The 21,423-nt window shown below is 40.0% G+C and overlaps 2 protein-coding genes across 3 annotated transcripts; one reads left to right on the plus strand and one right to left on the minus strand.

Moving 5' to 3' along the window:
* Nucleotides 1–1,406: 1,406 nt before the first annotated feature.
* On the plus strand, nt 1,407–16,449 carry LOC119022428 (carcinoembryonic antigen-related cell adhesion molecule 5). Of its 2 annotated transcripts, XM_037103301.1 has the most exons (19): nt 1,407–1,524; nt 1,620–1,667; nt 2,842–2,892; nt 4,241–4,534; nt 4,629–4,895; nt 5,151–5,435; nt 6,800–7,063; nt 9,722–10,012; nt 10,552–10,815; nt 10,950–11,219; nt 11,384–11,680; nt 12,876–13,148; nt 13,236–13,350; nt 13,918–14,084; nt 14,161–14,262; nt 14,628–14,696; nt 15,258–15,317; nt 15,426–15,494; nt 15,601–16,449. In XM_037103301.1, the coding sequence occupies exons 1-19, from the start codon at nt 1,494–1,496 to the stop codon at nt 15,663–15,665; spliced, it is 3,282 nt and encodes a 1,093-aa protein (XP_036959196.1). In that variant the 5' UTR covers nt 1,407–1,493; the 3' UTR covers nt 15,666–16,449. The 2 variants fall into 2 exon arrangements, with proteins under 2 accessions (XP_036959196.1, XP_036959197.1); XM_037103302.1 differs by lacking the exon at nt 4,629–4,895 and having other exon boundaries at nt 1,410–1,524.
* Nucleotides 16,284–20,062, minus strand: apobec2b (apolipoprotein B mRNA editing enzyme, catalytic polypeptide-like 2b). Its single transcript, XM_037103306.1, has 4 exons — nt 19,636–20,062; nt 18,197–18,377; nt 16,670–17,021; nt 16,284–16,568 (listed from the first exon to the last, which is right to left on the minus strand). The coding sequence occupies exons 1-3, from the start codon at nt 19,902–19,904 to the stop codon at nt 16,680–16,682; spliced, it is 792 nt and encodes a 263-aa protein (XP_036959201.1). The 5' UTR covers nt 19,905–20,062; the 3' UTR covers nt 16,284–16,568; nt 16,670–16,679.
* Between the last annotated feature and the right edge of the window lie 1,361 nt (nt 20,063–21,423).

The following is a 21,423-nucleotide window of genomic DNA, read 5'->3' on the forward strand; positions in this document are numbered from 1 at the left end:
ACTGCCCTGCCGAAAAAAACACAACTATGCTGGTCTTTCTAGTTACTGGTCACCAGCATATGTAGTGTTTTGGTGCTGGTCTGTGCTGGTTTTTTCAGCAGGACATACAAATGTTGTCTTGTTGCAGCCTTTGAATAGGATGACGAGGATTCCCGTCACTCAAATTAAACGGTGACTTGTGGAAATTATACAATTAGTAATGACAAGAATGGTCGATTTCAAGATAAGTTACGGTGTAGTGCTTTCACTGTGTACAACTTAAATTCGCCATTCGTCCGTGATATTAAACCTACAACAATCATGTCTTTTTTTGTTTGTTTGTTTGTTTGTTTGTTTGGTTTTTTTTGTTTTGTTTTGTTTTGTTTTTTTTGTGCCTCCGCAGAATGGATATAGGGGAGCCACTGCTAAAGGGACTATATCAAAACCAAAACTTAAACAAACAAAACACAAAGTGGCAGCTGCAGACCTGTTTGCTTACTTGTGTGAAACTGCAAATGTCATTTGTGATGCGTTAGAGTCGACTGCAGGGCGCTCAGGGGCTGAGGTGTAATTGAAGAGGATATTCTGTGTTATACCGACATCTTGTGGTGAGACAAAATACTGACTGAAGAGCAGAACCGTCACATCCGGACACGACATGTCAGCCAGAGAGGAAGTCATGCTTTACCACAGAGATGTTCACGTCAGCGCTATTGTTTTAAACTAATCCTCCTAGTGAGAAAAAGGTGTAGTGTGTACCTGCTGCATAAACATTTAAATGGGAATTATTACGTTCTCCATTTACATTTCTAGAAAAACTTTAAGGCAACGGCAAAAGAAAGAAAAAAAAAACAGTGACATTTTGTGGTTAACAGACGTGTTTCAAAGAAGTGTAAAAAAAAGTTTCAGCCCATACGCCCCAAATCACATCATACCCACAGGCTTAAATAGATCTACTGAAACTGCACAAAGTTAAGATAGCAACTTGAAGTTATCTCAAGACGGTTGGTTTTACTTCTGCTAAAGATGACCTTTAGCTGTGGAGATGAGAATAACACGTTTATGGGTTTATTTTAAATTAATTTAAATTTAAATTAGTGTTTTTCTTAAAAAAAACAAAACAAAACAAAACAGCACAATAGAGGTATTTGAGTCCAGAGTTTCTTTTTTTTCTCTAAGTAGACACATTTGTTTTGTCTTGTCAACACATACACATTCTTGCATGCTGTTTCAATTCCTCCTCTTACATTTGACTTTTAAACTGAAATCAGCAACTCAAATCGTTGAGAGCACAAACATCTGAGTGTGGTTGACCGATATGTTTCCTGTTGCTTTCACCGAAGAAGAAAAAAAGCAGATGTCAGAGAAACAGGAAAGCTGCCGCCTTAGGTTCGTGTAGAAATGAATATGTCACCCACGCCCATTAATGCGACAGTTTGCTTCCTTTACTGAACTTCACAGTAGACCTATGACTCACTCAGTGCGCAGCCTCTACATGTGCAACTCAATGGAAAATGCAGCTTATCAAGGTCTTCAGTGTCATATGTAAGTTTTGAGGCAATTATTTTATATACAGATATTTTCATTTACATTCAAATATGTTTGCCACCAAATATCCATCTTATTTTTTAATTCGACAGATCTCACTGCCATTTGTGCAGCTCAGCATGTTGATGACCCAGAGGATGGTAAGAAACGTGTTTGACTAACAAATCCTTACAATGTCTTTTTTTTGCAACACTTCACTGAATGTGAAATCACAGTTTGCAGCAGTTGGACAAACTGTCAAGAACAAGAACAACTACATGAGAAATATGTAAATGAAGGGTCCAGATTTCGAGTTAACCTCTGTGATTTTTACCTACATTGAATGGTTTTTACGCTTTCTGAACGCCTGTACTCAGACAATAAGAATGTTTAGGAAGTAGAGCATGATGTAAGATAACATGAGGAACATGAAGTACATTGTTGTCATGAGTCTGGCAGTTCCTGCAATCAGACGCCTGACATTGCGAGTTGATATTTCAACTTTTCTGCAGTTCCAACTTCATGTTTTTACATGGTTAGGTTTTCTTCTTGGTGGTGGATAGAATAACACCTAATGAAACTATACCATGTAGTCCAACAATGTGTGTTACCCTTAAGAAATGTCCCATTTCACTATTTCACTGATAGGTGTTCCTGTCATTGCGTCACTCTTTTGCATTATGTAACACTAATTCACCTGCTTTATGGTTTCGTACAGAATCGCAGCAGTTCATTCAGGGCTGCGAGTGATGATGATTTGATCGATTGTTTTGTTGTCATTATAATTTCCACAACTTGAGGAAACAACTTCGGATAGCTTGTTTGATAAAACCAACAGTCCAAACCAAAAGACAAAAAGAAAAAGAGAAAAGATTGTCATTTTACTCTCATATGTAACAACGAAAGCAACCATTCCTCATATTTGAGAAGCTGAAGCTGGCGCACACTCGTAGCAGATGTTCCAGAGACTACTCAGTAGGGGTTTTTTTTTTTTTTTTTGCAGATTTCAAAAGTATAGTTGCAGCTTATAGAACATGTAGACCATTAACACCTCTCCACCCCTGTGGACATGTGTGGGACGGTCGTGTGTCATTTCCGGTTAGCGCTCAGAGCAAGGTGCAGCGTGACAATATGTAAAAAATATATATATCTTTTGATGTATTATGTTTGCATATTCTTGCTCAAATACAAGTTTTATTTTCATTTACATGAATGATGTCTGTCACTTTCATTACGGATCACTGCTAAAAAGATAAAACATATGCAGATTCTGGCACAAAGTCTGACTATTCTGTTCTGAACTGTGTTCCCCATGACTGTCCTCTCATCCAACAGTCACCAGCACGTACAGAGACGTTACTCCGACTACACAAGCAATGATAACTGGTGAGATTTACATTTTAACCTCATGCATCTTCCGCAGATCTTTGAAGGCTTTTGTAAAGGATTTGTAAATCCTGTAGATTTAACGTGGAGAATTGTTACTTTCTGTAATGAAGTCAGTGTGACACATTTTTAGGATATAATGAGAATATTCACCCTTAATCATGATGTACTTGCATTGCATTGGTTTTGGACAGTAAAAATCTCACAGACATATCGTACTGGAGAGCAGAGGAATACAAAATGACTGTAAGGCCTGCACACGGTGAATCAGCAGATGTCACCTGTGAACTCATCATGGGCGTAGTCGGAAAGTTCTCACATTCTGATATATTTTTACCATCTGCACTGGTTTTTCGTGTAGATGATATAATCGCCACAATGTGTCTCTCTGCCTTTCCAAGCCGAAGCCGGCTGACGTTTGCAAAATCAATGAACTGTTGTTGACTCCCAAAATATCATGCAAGTGTTATATCTATTTCAAAGTATTTCTATTTCAAAGTGGATTTTCTCTCTGAAAATCTTTGTAAATGTTCAGAAATAATTTTAACCAGTGATGGCTGATTTTTTTTTTTTTCTCAATTTTTCAATTTTTTCATTTGTTTTATTATTTACTGCACTTTTGTTAATAAGGAAACACAACAGAACTTTGCTCAGTGTCATTGCAAATCAAATAGCATAGTTTAGCCTAAATATCAAGATGAGAAGAATTTCAAAAGGCTGCTCATGCCATTTGCCCTAAATGTGCAAGGCTGTCTAAGCTTGTGTGTGTGTGAGACACAAGCTATTTTAAAGCAAAATTATGTAGAAAAGGTCAATTTGTGTGATGTGGTGCCCCTTGCAGTTTCTGAGTGCAAACACCACTGTCATGAATAACAAATCCCAAGTCTGTAGCGTTGTCAGATGTCACGTAGGTGCTAACTACAAAGACAACTCAAACTTTCATCTTGAAGTTAACATGTATGTAAGGCTGTGATTCTACCCTGTCACTGAAGTTACATAGTGCATGGGGGGATGGGGGGGTGGAGCGGCTGACACAGAGACACCATTCACGCTGTACCATCACAATGATTTTGATGCTGTTATATAATGTTGCTTTAAAGAGCGGAGGGTCTAATGAAGCAGCTTCGTAGTCGGGCGGCATGACAGCAGACACTTCTGTAGGTCCACACGTTCTTACATTTTTCCTGAATGCAACTAAATATGTGTGCAGGAGTTTTTTGCTTTCATTTTGTCAACCCTTGATCTTCTCCGATGCACCTGCATGTGCAAAAGCGTCTCTCTGTGAGTAAAGTGTTTTGTTTTTTTAAATCATGTTTATCTAATCAATATTTTTGAATTATCTTCCCAGTGCCCCCTGTACCATTTCTGCAGCAACAGTCAGCGTGGTCGGATGTGTTCCCCTCTGAGAAAGTGGTGCTCAATTGTAGCGTCGCTGACAGCTCTGACTGGACCTTCACCTGGTACAGAGGGGGACAGGCATTGCAAGATTCAGATCCAAGTGTGTCTTTGTCTGCCGGGGGATCTGTTCTTACAGTTACTGCAGAAGCACAAACATCCTCTGGAATCTATTCCTGTAAAGGCCATCACAAAACAAAAGGCGTTACCACTGCAGAGAGCAACAAACTCCAGCTCAGTGTTTATCGTAAGTTTTATTATGTTCCATCACCCACACGAAAAGACAGCGAGTTATATAAGGTAATTGAAGTGGTAAGTTTTTCTTTCCTCTCTCTGATCAGCAAACGTGCCCAAGCCCACTCTGAGACGCAGTTTAGACTATCCTGAGATGTTCCCCAAAGAGTCTGTCACCTTCACATGCAAAGTCAATGTGTCCTCTGGATGGGAATATCTGTGGTACCTTAATGGAGCAGAAATACAAGCAGCTAGTAATGATGGCTTTACCATAGCTTCTATAAATCATCCAGACAGTGGCGAGTATCACTGTAAAGCCAAGAGAGGTTCATTCAGCACAGACGACAGTGAAAAAACAAATCTGAAAGTCTCTGGTAAGTTCAACTATTTCATCAATTTACCATCAGCTTGGTCAAACTGCACCTCAGTCTGACCACTTCATTCACATCTACGTACTGTATATGAGCCTTTATGCGTATGTCTATTGTGCTTGTATCTGTGAAACTGTAAGTTTAGATAATGCACTCAGCCTTTCTTTGTTCCTTTCTCCTGCTCTTCGCTGATCATTTTAATTATATTTCAAATTCCTGTCAAGATTTGTAAGATTTTTCTGCGTTTTATATTTTCAGACCCACGTAATCCATCCCTGAGCCTGCTGACTCCCTGGAAGGATGTGTTTGAAAAGGAGACAGTGAACTTTGAGTGTAAAGTCGACAGCCCTGGATGGACGTTCACATGGTACAAAAATCAAGTGCATATCCAGGATGATCCATTCTTGCCACTGGATAAAATGAAACCATACTTCAACATCACCTCTATCACTCAAGCTTACAAAGGAGGCTATTCCTGCAAAGCTCACCTTGAACACAGGGTCAGCTCTGGATTCAGCAATACAGTTGATGTCGAAGTTTATGGTGAGCGTTCACTACTCTTTATCACATAAATGGGAAAATCTGGGGAATAAGTTCATTTACTTTATTTGCAGAGGGTTACAAGGGGCAATTGATAATAATCCGACCCTATACATACAGCAAACAAACAGCGGCTCTAGAGAGGGCCTTTGTGCGTTTTTTGCATGTTCATGGTCACCATATGGGTTGGTGAGACGAGGGGTATTCACTTGGTGGCAATCTGCAACCTCACTCCACTGCAACTGCTTGATCCTACACACTTGACCTTTTTGAGTTCTTATAACACGTCCATTGTTTCCTCCTGTTTAGTCTTTGTACTATACAGACAGATATGCGAGTGGTGTTGATTTTCTCAACCAGCGTTAATAATGATTTTGTTTTATACTTCAAATTTAAATGCCTCTTAGTTTTAGTTGTATTTCCATCATTTGAATTGTTTTAGTTTTCGTTGACTTTTTAAAGAGTAATGTATTATTTAGATATTTAAATTATATATTTTAAATATAAGTCATAAAGAACTGCTATGTAGTATTGGAGAATCTAAATTAAAACTCAGATTTAAATATGGACATTATTATTGAGGTAATAATGCAAACTTAGAACTATTTATCTTTTCCGTAACTGAATCAACCAGCTGTTCTCAGAGGAAAATAAGGTCCCCAGAACACTCTTTGGATCTGGAAAGTTGGCAGGGTCTGCTGCATATAAATAAGTAAACAGTGTATGTTGTCCTTCACAGTCAGTTGTTTATCAGGTTTGTTTAGGCATAAACAAATAAAACAAATAAATCAGTCAGTGAAGATTTTTATTGATTCATAGCTACAGAGTGCACTTTAAGATAATCCTGTAGTAAACATGCTATATATTAACATGTCATCATGGAATGCTGTTAGATTTGAACATGCAGTGAAGACTGATTTAAGTGTTGTGATATGAAACATGTCTTTATTGTCTCATAAAATGAAGTATTAATTATATTATATGCCTGTTGTCTTTCTTTTGTCTTCCTGGCTAAATTAGCACTATCCAGTTGTGTACATCTAACCTCTGTTACAAGATTGGATGAATAATAAGACAATTTTTTCTATTTCGTCCCGTTTTGGATTTGTTGTCAATAGATTTCTTCATAGTTTGCATCATCATGATTTCCTTTTTTTTATATAGATGTCATCATGTTTTCATCGGTGGTTGTTTGTTGTTAAAGAAAACTATGATGAAAGTTATCAAGAACATGAATAAGCACATTTCCCCAGAATGTTGAACAAGTATTACTGCTTTATGTTAATATTCAACTTCATGGGCCTGTGCCGGCTTCTCGTCGTTTTGGTGGAGCAATAATATTTTGTAAAATGTCTTTTGTGTTTCAGATAACACACCAAAACCAACACTGAGCAAGAATCCTGCTTTTAACCCAATGTATGTTGGGGAAGCTGTGAACTTCACCTGCAATGTTGGTGTGGCCTCTGGCTGGGAGTATCTGTGGTACAAAGATGGGGAGAAACTCCCTGGAACCAGCAGAACCATTGGTTTCCCTCTTAGCCTTTCTAATGGGGGGAAATACTCGTGTAAAGCCAACAGAGGTGATGCAACGCACACAGACTTCAGTAAAGAAAAACAACAAGATGTTCTTGGTAGGTAAATTATTATCATTATTTTAAGCATTGTGTTTACACAAAAATGGACAGTTGTTTGCTGTAAATATGTAAAATTCTAATCATCTTTTATAAAAAGATAAAAATTGTCTTGCAAAGGCCTCAAACTGCAGGCTATTCTTGAATTGAATGAAACTGCATTCTGAGAGCGTCTGGCTTCCGTTATTTTATGCATTTTCTGTTGAAAAAGGATGTTGTGGTAAAGCAGAACTCAGGGAGGGAAGGCTCAGAAGTGTGTGCATGTAATTTAGAAGGAGCATGTTACTTAGGGAAGGCAGTGAAATGACATTTGGCGTTGGGGAGAAGTGCTATTTTAAGTTGTTATTTTAAGAATATGATGGTTTGAGTCGACATCATCAGTGTTATTTTACTTTAGGGTTGTCTGGCCTATTTTATCCACTTTATGTTTCAGATGTATTCACCTGTAATCAGATTTTTAATTAACAAAATGATTTCAAAGCCGCTTTCATCTTCTTGTGTTGTTTGATCTGTAGAAAACTTGGTATATTTACTTGTTGTGGTCAAGTTGACAAGTTAGGTAAAAAAAGTTTTTTTTTCTTCTTCCTGTACTGTTCTTACAGTTAAATGTATGTTTGTCAATGTATGTATTGATGTATGTGCAGAGTCTGACACGATGAGGCTGTTTTTATGCTCATTATGGAAGTTCAGTTTTCCCTGTGATCATTAAGAATTTAGGGAACCTCCAGAGCACAAGCACTGAGACTTTAGAGTGAAGTAGAGGACATCTTGTGTCCAGCAGTTAAACTTGAAATGATATTATTTGCAGATTCATATTCTGGAATTTTTAATGAGGGAAAAGTAGAATGAGTCATTTTAAGGTTTTTTTTAGTTTTAGTTTATTTGTTTGACCTGGACATCACAGTATCATTGGTGCTGTAACGCTCAACCCTGCACAAACCCCAGATGCATTGCACTTTGTGTTTATAGCAAAATGCTCATTTACAACACCTGTCAATGGGAGACTTTTTCAAGGTCAAAGCTAGAGGGAAGAAAAAAAAAGATCAAGTGTTACTCAGATGCAGTACAGTTCCAAATCACAAATGCAATACAGATAAAAATACAAAGCTATACAATCACAGAGCTGTGTGCTTTTGCAAAAGGTGTAAGAACAGTGTTGTTTCGCTTTCAGCCATGACCTATCGCCTCTGTTAAAAATATTAAAGTTGCGTTGCCTTTTCAGCTCGAGTGGTAGACAGTTAACCTTTAAGGGAGCATATCCTTTAACCTAGAAGACTTATCCAAATGAGGGATTTGCACATTTCGCACATTGCAGACAGTTACTGTTTAATGAGGCCCACGTGTTGCTTTTACCTGAATCCCGCTGTCAGGGGTTGGAGCTGGACCATGTAGGCATTTAAAAATATAATTTTTTTGTTTAAATTGCTGTGAATTATGAAGCTTTCAAAGCTGAACATGCTATGTTTCTCTAAAGCACAGCAATGGTGCCATCTCACTGGTTTTTGTCCATGATTTTAATTGTCAGGTTATATATTTAGTGATATGATGGGTTTCAAAGTTGATTGTGAGGCGTGCAAGCAAGAAGTAATGCAGATGTGAGAGTACCATGGCGTGCATGTAGAGCTGGGTGTTAATATCACATTGCCACGTTAAGGATTATAATGTGGTTATTACAATTCTATTCTGGAAAAACCCTGTCTTCTGTAAGCTTTAAAGGGGAATTCCAGTATTTTTAAACCTGGGCCCCATATCAACTTGTTTTATTGTGTGAATGATTCATACTAAAGTTTTGGAATCAGTCCCGGTCACCTCAGCTGGCAGCCAGGATACGGCTGCACTTAATTCTCCGGGCAGTGTCGATGTTATGTCTGATAAAGATGCTGGGGTTTTTTGCCACTGACAGGCTGAAGTTGTTATTCTAAATGTATGGAAACATTATGATTCCTGTAGAGAAAGATATTTTTGTTCAATAATAAGATCTTGTGCAAGGGGAAGTCTCGCTCTGAAATATCGCGTGAGATGAGTTGTTAAGGTCATCAAAAAGTTGTCCATGAGTTTTGAAAGACATTCTTGCTGGCAGTTCCTCTGAGTAAACTCCAAACTCTTTCCATTGTCTCTGTCTCGCATCAACTGACCTTCTGTGACATTTCAGAGACGTCCGAGGACAGAGATTTGTGTGTCTGGTTACAAAGATCTTATTATTTAAGAAAAAGGTCTGTCTCTGTAGGAATTGTTCAGTGATTTTGTCAGAGCCTTAGAACAACAACCTCAGTCTGTCAGTGACACTTTGTCTTTAATTTGGCCGTCAGTTCTGCCCTAAGGATTATGTTGCAGCCAATGCAGCCATCTCACAGCTGAGGTGATCAACTGGGACAATTCCAAAACATTTTAATGTATGAATCATTTACATACCCAATTAATGTCAATACCAGAATTTCCATTTCATACATGTGTGTAGGAGCTCCATAAAGCTCCTGATTTAAGTTAGCATAAAACCCTTGATTTTAGTTTGTCTTCTTTTGTATAAGCATAGTTCAGTTTTGTTGTGTATGATAGTGACAAAAATGGCACAAACGCTTTATGCTTTACACTGAATGTCAAAATCAATCTGGTTATTTGTAAGGGCATGAAGAGTTGCTTATGTCTGTTTCTCCTCAGAAATTCCTGCTCCATCTGTGAAGAAATCGACACCGTGGTTGGATGTGTTCCCTGGTGAGAGTGTGAAGTTGAGCTGTGAGATGAAAGACAGCTCAGACTGGATTTATACATGGTTCAGAGATGGACAGGAGGTCCAAGCAGATGGTGTTGTGTCTTTTGACTCAAGTCGAGCTACTCTCTCCATCAACTCTGCTTCACCTGTACATGCAGGACAATATACCTGCATGGGAAGCCTGAAGGGCAGGTCTGTCAGCAGCAGTAAAAGTTCTGGATTTAATCTAACAGTACATGGTGAGTTTACTTTTTTAAAAGGCCCCATATTGTAGGAAGAGAGATTTCATTTTCAGGTCCAAAGCTTTAAAAATGCTGTGAAAGTATAAAAACAGTGCCTTTAAATTAGCTGTCAGGACCGCTGTAAGGTTGTGAAGTCACAACTATACAGTCTTTGCCATCAACACGGTGGGTGGTGCTTGTTCAGGTCAGTGACCAATCAGAGCAGACTTTCTGGGAGGGGGGCCTTCAAGAAACAAGAAACTCAGCGTTGAGAGAAAAGATGGACAGCATGAGAAAAATGTGTTTTTTGAACATTAAAGCAAAGTAAACATATGAACCTGAAAATGAGCTCATTATGATATTTAAATCTACTAAACCAATAATAACAATTGTTTTCTTAATGTCAGGGTACAATTAAGCATTTTGGGAATAATGGCAGAAGTTTGGGTGAAATAGATGTCTGCTTAGACACATCTGGGAAAACACAAGCTTCTCTTTCCACTATATGCAGTGTAATTTTACATGTTAATGGCAAATTTATGTTTACCGACCCTCAGACAAGCCACCCAGTGTCACACTGACGCAGGATCCTGACTACAAGGTGATGTTCCCTGGGGAGTCAGTCTCTTTTATCTGCAACATTAAGGTCTCCTCTGGATGGCAGTACCAATGGTACAAAGATGGCAAACGTCTTGACCACTCTGAAAAGACGTATCCAATCCAACTCAATGGAACAACAAGTGGGGGATTATATGAATGCAGAGTGCACAGAGGCCCAGGGGCCACTTACCCTAGTCAGTCTTTACCCCTTAAAATTGAAGGTGAGATGCCGTCGACTTCCTCTAAATATTTATTTGTAGTACGCAGGTCGTTAAATTAGTTTTCCAGTTAATGTCTCCAATTGTTGAAATCACAAAATACACACAACTACATTTCTTTTATTTTGTGCATTTAGGGAACAAGCCCAAGCCCTCGATGACTCAAAATCCAAATATTGACAAGCTGTATGCTGGAGAGAGTGTGTCCTTTGAATGCAAGATTGAACACTCGTCTGGTTGGGAGTACTACTGGTACAAAGATGGAAAGGAACTCCCTGTTCCGAATAGCATGTATTCCATCAACGATGCCAAATTGTCAAGCAATGGGATGTATAAATGCATGGCCAGAAGAAATAAAACTATGTATTACACAGAGTACAGTGATGGACGGTTGTTAACCATATCTGGTGAGCCAGAGAAAGTGACTTTGTGTTTACATGTCGTGTATTATTTACAGGAATAATCTGTGATTCTTGATTTGATGCTATAAAATGTTTAAGGTAAAAGTCAACCACAAAGAGGATGTCTCTGAGGATTTTAGAAAACAGCTAACATGTTTGTTTCTTCTTAGAAATTCCTGTTCCATCTTTGAAGAAAGTGACAGAGTGGTTGGATGTTTTCCCCACTGAAAGTGTGACGTTGAGCTGTGTGATGGACAACAGCTCTGACTGGAAATACACATGGTACAAAGATGGACAGGAGGTCCAGAAAACACCAAATAATGTTCTATCTTTTGATGGGGATGCAAGTCGGCTCAACATCACCTCAGCTTCACCCTTAAACCGTGGACAGTATAAATGCTCAGCAAGGCTCAAGAGCAGATCTGTCAACAGCAGCTTAAGTTCTGGACTAACACTCAGTGTTTACGGTAAGATTTAGTATTTGACACAGTTCTTTAAAGACACTATTCTCAAGTACCACTGGTAGTATGTGAGTGCCCAGAGGAATCCAACTGTTTTTTTGAAAAATTAGAGTCAATGAGTCAATTTAGAAATGTATATTCATATAAAAATACTGCAGTTTTGTCTTACCTGTAATATTTTAGTTTCCACCTGCTACATAGTCAGCAAGATGACCTAGAATGCGTTATTGATGATTAGTGACGAGCTAAACTATAATTGTGATGACAAGGTTAGCGTAGGTAAAACGAAAGGTTGACAAAAACAACAACATCGTAATAACTATAGGGACAAGAAGTGTGAAACAGACGGAGTGTAATTTGAGCTGTCCTGCTGAAGCTGAATTTGATGCCAGTAAATGGCACGAGACAGTGAGCTGAATAAATTAGGTGTACGTTACTGTAATTTACCACTGTAATCGGTCATAATGGTGGCACTTAGAGAGCCTAATGTTTTTTGAGGTGGTACACAATATTGAAACACAACTTTAGAGAAATAGTTTTTAATCAATTGTTTTATTTTGACTCTTCACGCTGGAAGAGGTGGTGGATGGTGGATATCAATAAGATGACATTTTTTAATAAAGGGATAGTTGCTGAGAGTCTTTATGCTTAGTTATGCCAACCATGTCTTTCATGCAAATAAAAGTATTTCCCAAAATATCCAAGTATTTATAATAAGTTACAATTTTTTAAGAACGGGCCACCCACCAAATTCGTACTGAAATAGGGGGCAGCGTATCACAAGAATAACCACTATCTGCAGCTAACGATAGCTGTCGTTAGCTAGTTAGCTCACTTAGCTCACTTAGCCATGCAGCTATTATTCCAGGAATAGGAGCTCAGAGCCCAGGGGAAGTTGGTGTTTACATTGCTAGCACAGGAGCAGGATGGGCTGGGACTAACTGGTTAGCATGCTAACTTCAACAAATACCTGTATATCTGTATGTATAATATTAAAACTTAAAACTCACGCTCTGTTGATAATTTTGTTATGTTTTCAAGCAGGAATTCATACAAGTTACTCCTTTAAAAGCCTAGAAATAACCAAGTGTTTTTTAAAGCATCTAGTTAAAGGCCAGTTTCTTCTTTTTCTGTGGTCTGTGCAGTGTGATATACAAAAATGCTGTCAGACTAAAAGCAACAGCATTATTGTCTCCCTCAGATACAACACCCAGAGTCACGCTGACGCAGAATCCCAGTCACGACGTGATGCACACCGGAGATCCAGTTACATTTAGCTGCCACATCAATGTCTCCACTGGATGGAAGTACTTGTGGTTCAAAGATGACATTCCACTTGCTGAATCTGGAGCGAATCACACCATCACCTCTGTTCTGACAAAAAACACTGGATCGTACAAATGCCAAACAAAAAGAGGGAACACTGCTGTGTTCCACTCAAACCAGACTCAGGCTGTAAAACTCAACGTCGAAGGTACGTTTTTATTCACTTCCCTCTCATATTATTCTGTATGTGCATGTAGTGAATGTGTTTATCAAAGGTTTTATTGTGTGTCTACAGAGCGCCCAAAAGCTGAAATAATCCTGTTAACTGGTTGGTCAGAGGTCTTCTCCACGGACACCTTGTTGCTCAAGTGTGGGGTGCAGAACAGCCAGGACTTATGGAACTACACATGGTAATAATGCCAGTTAATACCAATTTTTGTGAGAGCCTCCCTATTTTTTACCAATTTCCCTGCTCTGCTACTGAATGGTAAATTCCTCCTGTTAACCTCCTGATTTCATAGTGACACAAATCAGTTACTATGTGGGATATGTATGACGTGCATTACTCATCTCCATAACACTCCGCTCAGTTTGCCTCTGAAGTGGATAAAAAAAAAGGTCAGAAGAAGAACAGATTCACTTGACCCTACCTAAATAATGAAGGAATCCAAGAGCAGAAAAACTTTAGGAAGTACTAACCAGGATAACATCAGGACATACAAGCTGCAAACGCAGGAAAAACACAAAGGTAAACAGGACCAGGGAAAACTTAAGAAACTCGGGACTGATAGGAGGACAAAAACAGACAAAGTGACAAAGAGAGAGGGAATGACTTGAATACACAAGGAATGGAAGATTAATAAGAGACTGGTGAAACTAAGTGGACAATCACAAATGTCATGTAAAAAATGTAAGGTATTACATGACACATGAGGATAAATCTGTCTGGATTCTATCCTTTCTGAAAAATTTAACAGGTTCAAAGCGGACAAGCCAATCGCTGAGCTGCCCTCTGACCAGTCACAAACACATAAAGTCACACCCCAGAACGACCCTGACCAGAGCGACTACATGTGCCAGGGCATTCGCACCGGGAGACCATCTTACTCAAAAACCAGTGATCATTACAAAACCAAGAACCTTCGTGAGTATGACCGAGCTGTGGAAGTTTTGAGTTTTTACCTCTCAATTATTCTGTCTCACTTACATTTTCTGTTTAGTTTTGAAGAGGAGGATCCTTCTTTCCATCTCTGGCTGTATCTTCTTTGGCATCATCTTTGTCTTCCTTGGATGCATTATCCTCAGATTCACCCGCAAACCAGGTTTGGTTTATTCCTCTCTGCTCTCATAGTGTTGTTTTTAGCCACAGCAGGCAGCTGTTCAGCCCCAATGACGGTGGGACAAAATTAGCGATAAGCTGGTGGACATAGATGAGAATATAGCTGGTGAAGAGTCGGATATTTCCCACAAGACCAGAAGTAGAGATGAAAGAGAGTGAAAATTGAGCTTGCATTCGCCAGGTGACCAAAAACACAACTGAGAACGTTGCTGTGTAATTTCTAAACAAGCAACTGTTTGCGTTGATGTTGTTTTCACACCTCATCTCCACTGCCCTGAAAACATAAAGCTCTGGTTAACAAACATTAGCCATAATGAGCTGACCTATTTTTTTCAATTTTTTTCAAAGCTGCCGATGTATACAAGCCAGAAGAAGCAGAGCTGTTTGCCAGAATGGACAAGAAAAAGGACAGCGATGGTAGGTTGACACCTCCCCTTATGGCTTGTGGTTTTGCTCACCATTTCCTCTTATGCTGCAGATGCAGCTCTACAATTGATTCATTTCTGAGCTATTACAACATTATTATTTATGTAACTATCCACTGGAGCATGACTTTCATTGTTTGTTTGTTTGTCAAGGAGATATATTAGTCTTATTTACAGGTTAGTTTTAGGTTTTATTTTGGTTACTATTGGAACATACTTGAATGCTTAAAAAGTGCATCACTTTTGTCATACTGTCCAATAAGGCCTCTCCAGAACACCCAGTCTGCTGAATAATCAATTCTTGCGTGCCATAAATGAAAAATGTGCCGCTTGGCATAAATTATGTATATAATAATTATGTGGTGACATAGTGTGATGTCACAAAGTCACAGAATTAAAGGTGCAACTACTAAGGAAGTGTTTCAGGAGCAGTGTTTTCTGTGGGAGAGAGGAGCTTCTGTTGGCTGTTTTTAACATGTTCCATGCACAAGAATTCACTGAAGGAAAGGGGATAATAGGTCTCCCTTTAATAGTTCATTCCTCCCTCTTGCAGATGCTCCCTGTCCACTGGTTCAGTACATCACTGATGCAGCCCTGAATGCCCCACCAAAAGGTAAAGAACACACAGATCAGTGAAGATAATCCAAAAACTACATGACTGTGAAAGTGTGTCTCAAGTGTCTTTTCTTTGTTGCTTTTCTAAAAACAACCTGACCTGCAGAAGGGGATGAGAACGGCATGATTTGCAGTGAAATAACCCCGTTACCAATAACCCCGCAGGAGGACCAAGGTAATAAACTGTATTACAGGTGCACTTTTCCAGTACAACATTTTCCCTGCGATGACAGACACTGTTTGTGTGTTTCTAATTTAAGTTTCCACTCATGTCTTTCTAGCTGTGACGACCGAGAGCCACGACGAGGCAGATAACAACGGCGGGATGGTTTCTTTTAAACAATAAGTCACTGAAGATGTATCCGCTTAGTTTCATGCTAAACAATAAATAACTAAATGAATGGCTCAAGTGAGAAAGCTCAAGCTGTGTACATCAGGAGAGAATTAAAGGTGCAATGTGTTAGAATTGGCATGAGTAACTAACTATCTGCTGCTCATTATAGCTGCTGTTTGCAAGTTAGCTCAGTTAGCCAAGCATCTAGCAGTTTGGACTGGGAGCTCTGATAACTGGAGACATGTTGGTGTTATTACTACCAACACAGGAGCTTTGGCCCAGGACAGGATGGGCTTAGTTGCTAACATGCTTACTTCAGTAAATAGTACAATGCATAAATGTCACATCTTCAAAACTGGTATTTCATCATGCTCTGTTGATAATTTCAGTGAATTTCATACTGTACCTTTAAGGCTCAGCTCATCTTGTCTGGCTCAGACTTTGAGCCTCAGCTGTGCTTTGACCTGAATGCGCTGACTAACAGGCATTGCTGTTTAAATGTTCAAAGATTTGTTTTGCATCGCACAGTACTGTTGAAAACTGTACATATTTTAGCACGTGTGTAATACATTGATATGATGATCTGTGGAGATTTTTTTTTTAATTCTTAGAACAAACACCAGATGTCAGTAGATATACCAAAGCTTATTTAATTTGTTTAAATAGTTGAGCGTTCATGTTAAAGGCAACCAGTATGATATGTATATTTATCTACAGTGAGTGATGCTACGAAAATGCCTTTCAAGCATTTTGTGACTCTTCATGAAATTGTGAAAATAAAAAATAAAAAAATGTTGCCTTGAGTATTTCTATAAAACTAATACTAGTCTGCACCATCAAGACACACGTTCACCCAGTGGGAATTTCATATGTAGGTGGTTCAGTCAGTGTGAAGGTCTTGTCCATCATGTGCACCTGCAACAAGACACAACAAGATGCTGTTGTTATCAGGACGAACACTCAAGTCAGAAGGTTTTTATTGACCCTGAAGAAACAAACACAAACACAGCACTTACTTCCTCACATCTACTTGAGGATATCAGCCAGTTTCTCATTGTAGTAAAGGTAGTTCTCCTGACAGTCCTCCCATGGTGTAAAGGTCTCCTCCTCCTTATCCACATACATTTCCCAAATAAGCAGGAAGTCAGACGGCTTCATCATCCGCAGCTTGCAGCCGGCTCTCACCAGAGCCCGCAGCCCTTCAACTATCTCGGGTTCCTCCCACTCGAAGAGACGGGAGCAGAATATGAGCAGACGAAGCTTCTTGCGCTGCTGCAGGATGTTGGCCAACTTGTTTGCACAGGACACGCAGGGACTAGATGACACGTACCATGTGACTTCACACTCTTGGGAGGCGTTAGGCAGCACCTGGGGAGGATAGAGGGGGGATGTCAATAAGAAAAAGCTATTGACATATTAGATGCAACTTCCCATGGGGTTCATATGTGTGCAATCAATTAAGTCAGTATGATGAGTATGAGTATCAACACTGGGATTGCAGAGGGTCTATACATTTCCAAAACATTTTTGAAACATTTCCAACTGGAATTACGTTATATAAAGTTTGCCATGTTATTTCACTTTGCAACAACTGCTTGGCAACAGCTTGTTCGGGCTCATTGCAAATATAAACTCAACACACTCTTCCATTACACGTACAGATAATTTCACAGCATCCAATTAAATAATAATTCAGCAGAGCTCACATTTGAAGCCTACACTACTCCACTGTCTGAGCCAAACGACCGCCTGCTTTCGAACCTGATTACTGGAGTGAATGAATTCTCTACTTTTAAAGATATTTCAGTTGTTACCATGTGGGATGTAGCTTGATTGAGGGGTTTTAATGAACCTATTTCCATTCTTGTTAAGTGATTCAACTCATTTAATTACAGTTCAAAAGTTGTATTTCTTTTAGATGGATTTTCAATTATGTCTGCTTATGGTATATAGTTATGGGTTTGTTTCTATTGGCATATGAAATTGTAACTGTTAGTTACTGTTCACATTTTATTTTCTTTGGGTTATTTTTGTTTCTTAATGTGGCGACAGACTTGACCCCCCTCTTGGCGTTTCCAAGTGGTATTACTGTTGGCGCTCCTGTTCAAAAGACAACTTAATCGTTTCCGTTTTGGTTGCCAATAGCAACAACAACACAGGGAAAAACAACTTATTTATTTGTTTAGTCTATAATAGAAATTGCCTGTCAATCTTCCTTTTTTCCTGGGTGGCTGTGGCAGACATAATCAACAGTGATAATGAGGTTATAGGGAACCAATGTAAACGCTGATGGTTTCATTATTCTATACACAACCATTACATTATGCAATCAACGTAGACAACAAAGACAAATCGTAGCTATCTCATCAGCCACATCCCAGGGCTGGAGAAACCAAGAAACAGGGTTACAGAATGGTAGTACAGGCTGGACAGTTACCCCCTACTGTTTCATTTCATTCCTGCTGTTTCCTATAAATCCCTGTTAATTCACATGGAAAGATTCCACCTTGAACCTTCCCATAACATTTACCCCAGTTCATTACCTGTTGAAAAAAGGCTTCTTCAGCATGAGCTGTGGCATGTTCATCCTCCATGTAGCCTTTCAGGGGCTCTGTGGTGCCTCCTGGTGTATCCACTCTGTAGCACAGCAGGGTCTTGTTCCTACCTGATGAGTATTCCACGTTCCTGAACTGGAACTTGAAGTAGAACGGGGTCATCAGTTCTCTAGTGGAGATTGAGAGGCAGAGTTTCCATAAATCTGGTACGAAGTTGGTTAAGCCTGTTTTTTTTTTTTAGTTAATATCAGAGAAAGTCTTGTTTTAACAGTGCTGATGCATCATCGTCACATTAGAATATCATGAAAGAGTGAAGAAACAATCTATCAACAGTGCTTTCACAGTAATCTGTCACCTTTAACGAATGATGGTGAAGCTGCGAGTCACACATTGGTCGACCATCCAGTGCACAGTTAAAGGGTAAGTCCACCAATTTTCCACATTAATGTAAAGGTCTTGGGGAGTACTACTGCTTATATGGAAAAAAGTAGTATAAAGCCTTTTGTGGTTCCAGAGGAAGTTGCATGTAGTGTGATAAATCAACTCCAGTGATGTCACTACGTGGCTAAATTGCCTTGTGGGTAATGTAGGCAGCAGGAGCATTACGCTCCAATAACACCATTGGACTTGTAATGGAACACATATCACTTTTTTATGTCACACATTCTTCTTCTGTTTTCAAAACCTGATGCCTACATTATCCACAATGCACCTCAGTCACTGAGTGAAATCACTGGAGGCACATTATCAGATTATAAGCAGCTGCCTCTGGAACCACAAAAAGGCTTTATACTACTTTTTTTCACAAATGCACAAGTTCTCCCTAAGACCAGTAAACACAAATTTATGTGTAAAAATGGTGAAGACAACAGCTTTCCAACATACACTCTGGTGACACAGGAGACAGAATATTTATGAGGCTACCTCTGAGTAAACTCATGTGTCTATAAATATTTTTGGCTTTCACTTTATCCCCTGATCTATGGATGATCCCTTCATGATTCAGCCACTGTGCTGACACACACACACGCACACACTCCTCGTGTCTGTCTACATAAATCCACTGTTATATTGCACACGGTGAGCCAGAAGGATCACATAAATAGATCTCTTATAGCTTTGATATCAAACAGCTAATACTCATAGGGAGAGAGACTCAGGAACAGATGCTAGGTTGAGTGATATAGCAGAGCCCGGTGTCTGTGACTCATCGCTATTCTTACTAGGATGACAGGTGGAAGTCTTCAGTATCTTTCTTTCTGACTGAAATTAGCTATACAGCGTGCATTTGGGACTATATCACTTACAGAAAGCCATGGAAAACTCCTTTAAGAACACAATAATACGTAAGTGGAGGTGTTAGAGAGCAGGTGTGCAAGTTTGACATGCTGACTCTAACTCCTTAATATGCTTTAAATCTTACCCACCCTGTGACAATCTCAAACGGTGGCAGCTCTATGGGCTGAAACTCTCCATTTTCCCCATTGCTGTTCGCCTCCGCTCCTGCTGCTCCCCCATTTGCCCCACTCGGCTTCTCCTTCTCTGTCTTCGGCTGCTCGGGGGTCTTCTCTGGCTTTTTCACAGGTTTCTCGGGCCTCTTCCCCTTCTCCTTGTCCTTGTCCTTCTCTTCATTTGATTTGTTTTCCACCTTATTCTCCTTCTTCCTAGCACTTAACCGGCTGTTCCTGTCGGCCATGATTTTGTGTAATGGGGGAGAGCGTTAGAAACGCAGAGGGAGGGAGAGAGGGAGAGAGGGAGCATGTGGTAAGTGGAGTGATAACCCTAGTGCATTTACAGAAATAGATCCCATTGTGTGCTATAGATGGAGTCTCTGCATGTCTGGCTAGAGCAGGGTTAGGTGGCTAACCCCATTCCCCCGCCCTCCTCCTCCTCTTTCCATGAACCGCCTTTTAAAGGTCAAAGGACAACACAGGAGTGAGCGCCCATGTGTTGCCTGAAGAAATTAGGTCAAGACTGAGTTTATATCTGTTGCAGTCTCTGCACAGCTGCCACAGTAAGAAAGGGAAACCCCCATATTCTGTGTAAAACTGCACCACCTGAAACAGAACTGGAGGCAGCTCTTTAATCCATCAGGTCTCGACTGTCAGCAGGCCAGCAACCGGCGAGTTATTAATAACGAGGCTTGGCCGTGTGTGTGTGTCTGTGTGTACGGGGTAACCAGGGTTCTCTTGATACTAAACACCACTTTTGTTTGTGCCAATCTGAGTGTCCTGTGGCCCATTAGGCCTGAAGGCCAGCGAGAGGGCACCCCAAAAAGGGAAAAAATGTGGAGCAGTGCGGTGGAGACAAACACAAACACAGTGTGCGAGAGACCATTTGTCTCTGTGCTATAAATAAGAGGGCAAGAAAGTGTGGCCCAGTGTGCATGTGCCTGTGCTTGTGCCTGTGAATGATCAATCTCTGAAATCATCCTGCATCAATATGGTCCTCTGCTAAGGCCATTGTGTAGGGGGAGGGGAAAAATTGGTTTTCTAGGAGCGTGTGTGTTATTCTGTGTGTCTATGTGCGTACAGAAAATGGCTTTCTGCACTGCAGATGTAATAACTTGAGGCGTAAGGGAAAGGGAAGGAGGGAGGGAGGGAAGGAGGGGGCAGTTCAATTACAATTTCCTCCCCTCCCTCGGTCTCACTCTCTGCCAAGTAATTCATTTCAGAGGCAATTACCAACAGGACCGCAGCCCAGCCTGCTCGTCTAACTCATATGGATGAGCTGTCACAGCCGGAGGGGTGGGGGAGGGAGGGAGGGAGTCGGGGGGGGTGGCGGCGCTTCAAGCTGCTCCACATACACTCGTGAACAACAACGCACCCCGTGGGGATGAGCGAAAAACACACTTTTTAAAAGATTAACACATGCACACGGATATCTGGCAATACATCTAAATCCACCGAGGCATCCTGGGGTGATGATCATTAAGATCACAGCCGTCTTTGATAATTAGGATCTATGAGAGATTTCATTGTATCTCACACAGATTAACAGACTCACTCCGGGGTGTTTTTTTTTTTTATAAGAACAACAAGAACAGCAGCGCAGTTGGTGAAAAATAGATGTAATCCTGGTGACAGCCTTTATAATCGGATCTATTGCGTTTCCTTCGCAGCCAGTCATCTTTAAAGTGATTCATGCTGTTGTCTCACTGTTCCCTATTCATCGCAACACATTCATCAATGCGTTTAAGCGGCAGGTCGAACAAG

This window comes from Acanthopagrus latus, chromosome 7, assembly GCF_904848185.1.
Source record: "Acanthopagrus latus isolate v.2019 chromosome 7, fAcaLat1.1, whole genome shotgun sequence".
Lineage (NCBI taxonomy): Eukaryota > Metazoa > Chordata > Actinopteri > Spariformes > Sparidae > Acanthopagrus > Acanthopagrus latus.